Source organism: Microplitis demolitor, chromosome 8, assembly GCF_026212275.2.
Source record: "Microplitis demolitor isolate Queensland-Clemson2020A chromosome 8, iyMicDemo2.1a, whole genome shotgun sequence".
Taxonomy (NCBI): domain Eukaryota; kingdom Metazoa; phylum Arthropoda; class Insecta; order Hymenoptera; family Braconidae; genus Microplitis; species Microplitis demolitor.
The window spans coordinates 7,912,027-7,922,933 of NC_068552.1; the positions used below are offsets into that span (position 1 = coordinate 7,912,027).

General features: G+C 36.5%; 1 protein-coding gene across 1 annotated transcript; it reads left to right on the forward strand.

Annotated features, from left to right (window-relative positions):
- Window positions 1-6,528: 6,528 nt before the first annotated feature.
- LOC106693428 (uncharacterized) lies at window positions 6,529-10,371 on the forward strand. Its single transcript, XM_053741537.1, has 2 exons — window positions 6,529-8,865; window positions 8,938-10,371. The coding sequence occupies exons 1-2, from the start codon at window positions 6,529-6,531 to the stop codon at window positions 10,369-10,371; spliced, it is 3,771 nt and encodes a 1,256-aa protein (XP_053597512.1).
- The last annotated feature ends 536 nt before the right edge of the window (window positions 10,372-10,907 follow it).

Genomic DNA, 10,907 nt, shown 5'->3' on the forward strand with positions numbered 1-10,907 from the left:
AATTAATTTACTTAATTAATAATTTAAAGGTATTCTAAATGAGATTCTAAAAATGACTATATTCATTTATGCATGATCATGTATAAACAGATCTGATTATATATAATTAGACCTGGCCAATTTTTGGATCCAATCATATATAGACGATTATGCATAATTATATATGATTAGACAAAAACTTTTTTCATCGGGGTAATAAATAAAATGATAAAATAACCACGATAGAACACGTGCTTTTCTTATATAATATATATTGGTTCCAGATGTAAACTTTATAAAATCGTTATAAATTAAAATTACATTTCATATACAAAAAAAAAAAAAAAAAAAAAATTCCACATTCAATATTGTAAGTTTAAATTTAAAATCGCATATATTATTTAATTTAAAGTATAAATTGTAAAAAAATATGTATAATTAACAGTGAGTCTGAAGATTCTAGCACGGAGAGGCTAGCGAAATATCACAATAATAAAATATATGAATTGGATTGGTTTGCCATTAAATCATTCATAAATAATAATAATAATAATAATAATAATAATAATAATAATAATAATAATAATAATAATAATAATAATAATAATAATAATAATAATAATAATAATAATAATAATAATAATAATAATAATAATAATAATAATAATAATAATAATAATAATAATAATAATAATAATAATAATAATAATAATAATAATAATAATAATAATAATAATAATAATAATAATAATAATAATAATAATAATAATAATAATAATAATAATAATAATAATAATAATAATAATAATAATAATAATAATAATAATAATAATAATAATAATAATAATAATAATAATAATAATAATAATAATAATAATAATAATAATAATAATAATAATAATAATAATAATAATAATAATAATAATAATAATAATAATAATAATAATAATAATAATAATAATAATAATAATAATAATAATAATAATAATAATAATAATAATAATAATAATAATAATAATAATAATAATAATAATAATAATAATAATAATAATAATAATAATAATAATAATAATAATAATAATAATAATAATAATAATAATAATAATAATAATAATAATAATAATAATAATAATAATAATAATAATAATAATAATAATAATAATAATAATAATAATAATAATAATAATAATAATAATAATAATAATAATAATAATAATAATAATAATAATAATAATAATAATAATAATAATAATAATAATAATAATAATAATAATAATAATAATAATAATAATAATAATAATAATAATAATAATAATAATAATAATAATAATAATAATAATAATAATAATAATAATAATAATAATAATAATAATAATAATAATAATAATAATAATAATAATAATAATAATAATAATAATAATAATAATAATAATAATAATAATAATAATAATAATAATAATAATAATAATAATAATAATAATAATAATAATAATAATAATAATAATAATAATAATAATAATAATAATAATAATAATAATAATAATAATAATAATAATAATAATAATAATAATAATAATAATAATAATAATAATAATAATAATAATAATAATAATAATAATAATAATAATAATAATAATAATAATAATAATAATAATAATAATAATAATAATAATAATAATAATAATAATAATAATAATAATAATAATAATAATAATAATAATAATAATAATAATAATAATAATAATAATAATAATAATAATAATAATAATAATAATAATAATAATAATAATAATAATAATAATAATAATAATAATAATAATAATAATAATAATAATAATAATAATAATAATAATAATAATAATAATAATAATAATAATAATAATAATAATAATAATAATAATAATAATAATAATAATAATAATAATAATAATAATAATAATAATAATAATAATAATAATAATAATAATAATAATAATAATAATAATAATAATAATAATAATAATAATAATAATAATAATAATAATAATAATAATAATAATAATAATAATAATAATAATAATAATAATAATAATAATAATAATAATAATAATAATAATAATAATAATAATAATAATAATAATAATAATAATAATAATAATAATAATAATAATAATAATAATAATAATAATAATAATAATAATAATAATAATAATAATAATAATAATAATAATAATAATAATAATAATAATAATAATAATAATAATAATAATAATAATAATAATAATAATAATAATAATAATAATAATAATAATAATAATAATAATAATAATAATAATAATAATAATAATAATAATAATAATAATAATAATAATAATAATAATAATAATAATAATAATAATAATAATAATAATAATAATAATAATAATAATAATAATAATAATAATAATAATAATAATAATAATAATAATAATAATAATAATAATAATAATAATAATAATAATAATAATAATAATAATAATAATAATAATAACAGAATTAAGGTTTTTTAAATAACTTATGAAAAATATTTTAGTATGCTTATTATTTAATAACTGAGAAATAGTAACTATTACACAAGTTACTACAGCATAATATTGAGTAATTATATTATTCAGGCAGCTTTTTTTGATAAAAATTCAAATCTACAATCTCGTGTACCAATGTAAAATAAGTACAATTTATTGGCCATAGCAGCGGCATTCATTAACTCAATCTGCTCTGGATTTTCCATCAAAATTTTGGCTGTTCTTATCGGTAGGAAAATGTTGTTTTCGTCGTTTTAAGACGCCACCACTGTTTTACATTTGGCATTGTCAACCAGCCGAATTGAAGATTCCCGGTATTCTTTATTTTCCTCTAAATCAGTCATTTTTATGGTCGGCAAAATGTGATTCCATCGGCTAACAGCATTGATTTTCGATTGATTGATTGTAAATATCTGAAAAGTATTAATTACAGCTATTATAAATTATGGTGGTTTCAAAATTTCACAAATAATTGATATTTTCAACCATACATACCAGTGTAGTTCAGCTTAATTAAACATTTATTGTACTGGCTCATAATTAACACTGTTGAAACACTTTTAGTAATACTGTTGTGTGGTAGGAGAGACATCTTTATATACAGACCAATAATCCCCCCAAAACTGTCAAGTTTTATCTGATCAACATTTAGAAATACGTAATTATGCTATACAAGCGTTTTCATTTTGTTATAAATAATATAATTTTATATTATTATTAACTTATTTTGCTTAACGGCTATTTTTCAGTAACAAAAAATACTGAAAATGCTAGACAGTCAAAAATATTGAATAAAAACAATGTTCATTAACATTTAAGATATCCAGTTTCCTCATACGCTTTTAAAATGTTCACAATACAGTATACACTTAAATAACACAATTTTACGTGTTTTTTTCTAAAATTAATATTTAATTTCGCTACAGCAGCGTTTTGTTTTTGTTATAAATAATAAAATTTTATATTATCATTAACTTATTTTGCTTAGCGGCTGTTTTTAGTAACAAAGTTATTGATAATGATGCTACGCGGTCGAAAAACATTAAATGAAAACATTGTTAATTGAAATTTAAAATATTTAAATTACGTTTATAATTGAGGGCATCTTAAACTACCTGATTGAAAGTTTCAGCGCATTATTTACTAAAACTAAAAACATCATGCATCTACCAATAAATGTTAAAACATGTGTTTGGTAATTATCGATTACCAATCTAAATTTCCCGCGATCCGACGGGAGTTCAGCCGCTAGCGCCGTCCGGTGACGCAGCTAACTCACCCCCGGCAACCGGTTTTATCTTTGCTGCTACGACGCTGTCAACAGTGAATTCCTTCCTCTACGTACAAACCAGTTTTCACCGCAAATTCTTTCACTCTGTCAAGGATTAAGAAGTTTCCAGAACGTGCTTAATTCACCAGGTAACCATCTTGCCAATATAATTATATATACTTCTGATTCAGTCGCCATCGGCTCAACATCATTAATTCTAACCTGTCCACGACGCGTGGCTTGACCATCGGCGTCGTTTTTTGTTCTAAGTGCTGCTCGGATCAATTGTGTATAATCGTTATTGACAATTAATATTTAACTTACTCAACATGCTCAATTAATTATGATTAAATAAAAACTGTTCAATTGATTCTGTGATCATGTGCTCGGTCAACGTCTGCTACGCTCGGCCCGGACTGGTATTTCCACCGGGTTCCTATACTAAATTACCTACAATGAAATTCTGTTCAACTAATTAGTAACTAATTAAGTTGTGTAAACAGTTGTTACGCTCGGCATGGTGTGATACACACATCCATGTTCAATTGCTCGGATCACTCAGTGTATTCCTACGATTCTGATCGGATCGATTACATATATAAATCCGTTCAGTAGTTAATAATTACTTAAATTTTAACATTGTTACGCTCGGCGTGGTGTGATACACACATCCATGTCCTACTTATCGGATCAACTCACTACATTCTTAAGTCTTATCATCGGATCAATTTTACTTTTGTTCAAGTTACTGTGCTGTGATATTGTTAATATATTAATTGTTTTTTTTTTATACTTGACTATTATTATTTCACGACCTTCTAACACCCAGTTCCGGAAATTAAATAATTAAATTTGTAAATAGATAAAGTTTTTACATTTTTTGGTCCTTCGAGCCGGATCGGGTGTTGGAATTTATTAATGATGTCACGTCAATAGTTCCTGTACAGTTTAATTTCTTATTCGTACCTGCTCTTATTCACCAGATTATTGTCTACCATGTCTGACGACAAGAAGTCGACTGGAGAGTCGTTTGAAGACGCCTCAAGTGGAACACCAGGACATGGATCCACTCCGCTCGACTCCACGGCTCCAGTACGCCCGTTGACACCGGTCATCACGATCCAGACCATCGACGGTGCGTCAACGGTTAAGTCTCAGGATGTGCGCCTAGATCCTGCTCACTTCAGCGATTCAAGTGTCGATCCTGAAGACAAGACTAAGAAGACCAAGCGTACTCCGAAGAAGTCTGCAGCTAAATGCGACTTGGAGCTGCGCGTTCTTGGTCAACACTCTCGGCTCAAGCTCTTCTCAGATACTGAGGCTCTCGCGGCCACCTTCACCACAGATGGAGATGCTGCTGAACTCCAGGTGCGCATCGACATCCTGAACGAAGAGTGGCAGCAGTTCGTCGCCACCCATGACTATCTGGGGCTCAACTGTACTGACGAGTTTCTCCAGAGCTCGTACGTCAAGGAGGGCATATATGACCTGGCATATCGCTCCTACCTGGGCGCTCGCACTCGGCTCAGCTCACTGCTCAACGCTATTAGCAGACCTGCTCCACAACCTGTCCCCACGGCCCAGGTTGCGCCACCTACTCAGAAGATCATCACTCTCCCACCTCTGGACATCGAGAAGTTCTCCGGTGACTACGCAAAATGGCCTGAGTTCCGTGACATGTTCACGTCAGCCATGGAGGAACACCAGGGGCTATCGGGTGTTCAGAAACTCCAGTTCCTGAAGATGCACCTGACAGGTGCTGCTGCTCAACTCATCGCCAATGCACCAATGTGCGATGCTCAGTTCTCGCTATCCTGGGAGGCCGTGCACCAGCGATACGAGAACCAACGTCTGCTCGTCGGGGCTCAGCTCGACAAACTGCTGGACTTGACACCCATGACAGCCAAGTCCTCCGAACAGCTCAACGGTCTGATCAATTCAGTCTCTCAGGCACTGAATGCGCTCAAGGCTCAGGGGATCAGTCTGGCACCATGTGATGGCATGTTGCTGACCCAGCTCATTCAGAAAAAACTGGATCGCTCAACCCGCGAGGCGTGGGAACACTCACTCGGCTCATCAACGGACTTTCCGAAGCTCAAGAAGCTCAATGAGTTTCTTATAGCTCGTGCTCGAGCTCTTGAACGCATTGGACCAGCCCAAGGTCCGAATAACTCGGCTCACGCTCAGAAACCTCTGAGAAAGCCTTCAACCTCTGGAAGACCCAGTGCTTACGCCAATGTCGCTGTCCAGAGTTCATCGTCTGCTCAACGACCGCCAGTGACATCGGGTGGCTCCAGCTCGGCTCAACCAAGCACGGCATATCCTTGTGATATGTGTCGTGGCGATCACTACATTGTGAAGTGTGACAAGTTCACAGCACTCTCCAATGCTGACCGCTGCCAAGTGGTCTTGAAGTACCAGCTCTGCTCCAACTGCCTGGGACATCATCGCAAGGAAGCTTGCCGATCCAAGTTTCGTTGTCGCGTATGTCAGGGTGATCATCACTCCATGATCCACCCAGGACAGCTCAGCCTGACTACCCAAGGCAGCAACACCTCGACTGCTCAATAATGTGATCTACTTCCGCATGGCAATCTGCTCGGCTCAATTCCTGCGCCTGTGCTCGAAGAAAATTCTTCAACTTACTCGGCTCAAACCTCCCAGGTTCACAAGATACCTGATCTTCATTCTGCTCGACGACCTGCAGTACTGCTCGCCACTTGCCGTGTCAACTTAATGACCAAGTTAAGTACTACTCCAATTAGACTATTACTAGATACTGGTTCTGAAATTTCCTTTATTTCAGATTCACTAGTTTGCCTCTTAGCTCTATCACGCTCACGCTCAAATCTCAACATACTGGGGATTGGCTCCACCAAGGCTGGTCATACAAAAGGGTGTGTGCAGATCACACTCGTATCTCAACACTCAGCTCAGAAAATCACCATCATTGCACACATCCTGAGTGGTTTAACTGCTCTACTACCGTCCATTGCACTCGAAACCATCGATCTCGCGCGCTACAAGTCTCTCAAGTTAGCAGATCGAGACTTCGCTGTACCAGGATCAGTCGATATCATCATTGGTGCTGATTACTACGGACGAGTAGTACTCGACGAAACTATTCGATGGGAAGATGATTTCCCTATCGCTCAAAATACTATCTTTGGTTGGATTGTACTCGGTCCAATCACCACAACTACTCACCAGCCACCTCGGATGCTACAAGTAACCTGCTCGGATCATCATCAAGAGCTTCAGGAGCTCCTAACACGGTTTTGGATTCAGGAAGAGGTACCATCTGATCAACCCAATCTGCTCACTCCTGACGAGGAAGCATGTGAAGCTCATTTCCAGAGCACACACAGACGAAATGCTGCTGGAAGATACATTGTCAGACTCCCATTCAAGTCTTCCCCAGCTCGGCTCGGAGACTCATACAGTGCTGCATATCGGTGTCTTCGGCACCTGGAGCGTCGTCTCAACAACGACCAACAACTCAACAAGCTCTACCGGGAGTTCATGGATGAGTATCTTCAACTTAACCACATGGTACTCGCAGACCATGACTCGGCTCACCAAGGTTACCTCCTGCCTCATCATGGGGTCCTGAAGACCGCCAATAACAAGCAAAAAATACGAGTAGTATTTAACGGCTCCAAACCAACCAATTCTGGGCTGTCCCTGAACGACTTAGCGCATACAGGTCCCAGACTTCTGCTCAACATCCTTGATGTTCTGCTCCGACTTCGCACACATCGATTCATCTTCCTCACGGACATTACCAAGATGTACCGCCAAATTCTGGTCCACCGTGATGACCAGATTTACCAGAAAATACTCTGGTTCGATCACGTCGGCAATATTGTGCAATTTCTGCTCACTACCGTTACCTACGGCACGACGTTTGCTCCATACCTGGCCGTTCGTGCCCTGCTCCAGCTCGTCAAGGATGAGAGACACAGATTCCCGTTAGCCATCGTGCCACTCACTCGGGGTCGTTACGTCGACGACATCTCAGGAGGCGCTGACGACACCGAAACACTTCAACAGGTCGCCGATCAAACGGAACAACTCTGTAAGGCGGGCGGATTCCCACTTGCCAAGTGGGCAAGTAATTTTCGCCAGCTCAATCAACTCAGCCACGCGGAAGTGGTCGATCAATACCCACTCGAGGATCCAGATACCAGCACCAAGGTCTTGGGAATGCTCTGGTCCTCCAAACGAGATCAATTCTCGTTCCATCACACTGCGCAATCAACCTCGGCTTCATCGTACACCAAACGTGCAGTACTCTCAGAGATTGCTCAGATTTTTGATCCTCTTGGGTTCCTTGCTCCACTCACAATTCAGGCAAAGATGTTTATGCAGGAACTCTGGCTTGTGAAACTCGGCTGGGACGAACCACTACCGGCTACATTACGCCATAAGTGGAAACCATTCAAGCAAGAACTCATCAGCATCGACTCGATAAAAATCCCAAGATGGATCAGCTCATCCACGTGCTCGGATCTTGAGATTCATGGATTCTCAGATGCCTCTCAATTGGCAATGGCAGCTGCCGTTCTGATCAAGGTTCACAATCCTGCTCGAGGAGTTCGAGTAACGCTGCTCTGCTCCAAAACTAAGGTCTCGCCATTAAAGAAGATGACGATTCCCCGATTGGAACTAAGTGCTGCTCTCATGTTGGCCAAACTCGTCCGTCACTGCCAGATAACTCTAGGTTACGAGCGAGTTCCAACCTACCTCTGGACTGATTCATCAGTCGCGCTCACGTGGATTCACTCTCACCCGTCGCGCTGGAAGGACTTCGTCAGGAATCGAGTGTCACAAATTCAGGATCTTACTCCAGATGGCCACTGGAGGTTCGTTTCTGGCACAGAAAATCCAGCAGATTGTGCGACACGTGGTTTAACCACTACTCAGCTCAAGGTTCATCAGCTATGGTGGACTGGCCCACCATGGTTGCTCCAAAACCAGTCGTCCTGGCCCACCAGTCCTGCTCATATTGATGTAGACTCACTACCTGAAGAACGACCCATCAAGGCGTTCTACTCATCGGCTCAACCGCTGGTATCTCACTGGACTATCATGGATCGCCCAATTCCGCTACTACGGGTTTTGCGAGCCACCGTGATCTGCTAGAGATTCCGGGATCTGCTCAATCACAAGCCCAACTCAACACTCAATCATGCGATCACCTCTGACGAGGTCTCGCACGCGCTCAGCTTCTGCATCAAGGAAACCCAACGAGTCTACTTCCACAGTGAAATAAAGCTCCTCAACACTCAAGCATCATGGCCAAGGGATCACCCATTTGCTCGCCTAGTTGCCTTCCTGGACACCGACGGCATCATCCGAGTTGGTGGGCGTCTGGCAAATGCACCAGACAATGATCAACATAAGCACCCTGCAGTATTACCACGTGATGCTCCACTCACTCGGCTCATTATCTCTGACTCCCACCAGCGTACACTGCACGGAGGAACTCAGCTCACACTCGCCTATCTTCGGCAACGATATTGGGTATTGGGTGGCCGGCAACCAGTTCGGTCGTTCATTCACAAATGCCTCAAATGTGCTCGGCATCGAGGAATTCGTGCCCAACAATTGATGGGACAATTACCTGCTCCACGGGTCACCCCGTCACCACCATTTGCTCACACTGGTGTCGACTATGCGGGTCCCGTGACTCTCAAGACGTGGAAGGGACGTGGATCGAAATCGTCGAAGGGCTGGATTTGCGTCTTTGTATGTCTCGTCACCTCAGCAGTTCATTTAGAACTAGTTAGTGATTACTCATCCGCCACCTTCATTTCTGCTCTCCATCGCTTCATCAGCCGGCGTGGAATATACTCAGCTCTATACAGTGACTGCGGAACCACGTTCCAAGGTGCTAGCTCAGAGCTCAAGAGGCTCTTTTCTCAATATACACGAGAATCGGCTGAACTGCTCGCCTTTGCCACTGTGAATAACATTAAGTGGCATTTCAACCCACCAGCGGCTCCCCACATGGGCGGAAAGTGGGAAGCAGCGGTGAAGTCGCTCAAACATCACCTCACGAGGACTGTCGGTGATTCTCGACTCACTTTCGAGGAAAGTACAACTCTCCTAGCTCGGATCGAAGCGACTCTCAACTCAAGACCCCTGGAAGCCATCAGCGAAGACCCTGATGACCTGACCGCTCTTACACCCGGTCACTTCCTCATCGGGAGAGAACTCAACGCCATTCCAGAGCCTTCACTCATGGACCTCAACTCGTCACGGCTCTCCAGATGGCAATTCATACAACAACGTGCTCAATACTTCTGGAAACATTGGTCCACCAGCTACATCCAACGCCAGCTGGCCCAGACCAAGTGGTGTCAACCACGGAATGATGTTCAAATCGGCTCATTAGTTCTGCTCACCAATGAGAATGCTCCGCCAAATCGATGGCCTCTCGCGAAGGTCACGGACGTTCACCCTGGGCGTGATGGGCTCACTAGAGTAGCCACAATCAAAACCATCAATGGTATTCTCACGCGGCCAGTTGCCAAACTTGCATTGCTGCCGCTCGCACCTGAACGGGACGCGTAACCAGCTCATGTGGATCATCATTGGCGTGTCTGCTCGGATCATCTCATCAATCAGCAACCCTGTTCCTGATGGCGGCCGGAATGTTTGGTAATTATCGATTACCAATCTAAATTTCCCGCGATCCGACGGGAGTTCAGCCGCTAGCGCCGTCCGGTGACGCAGCTAACTCACCCCCGGCAACCGGTTTTATCTTTGCTGCTACGACGCTGTCAACAGTGAATTCCTTCCTCTACGTACAAACCAGTTTTCACCGCAAATTCTTTCACTCTGTCAAGGATTAAGAAGTTTCCAGAACGTGCTTAATTCACCAGGTAACCATCTTGCCAATATAATTATATATACTTCTGATTCAGTCGCCATCGGCTCAACATCATTAATTCTAACCTGTCCACGACGCGTGGCTTGACCATCGGCGTCGTTTTTTGTTCTAAGTGCTGCTCGGATCAATTGTGTATAATCGTTATTGACAATTAATATTTAACTTACTCAACATGCTCAATTAATTATGATTAAATAAAAACTGTTCAATTGATTCT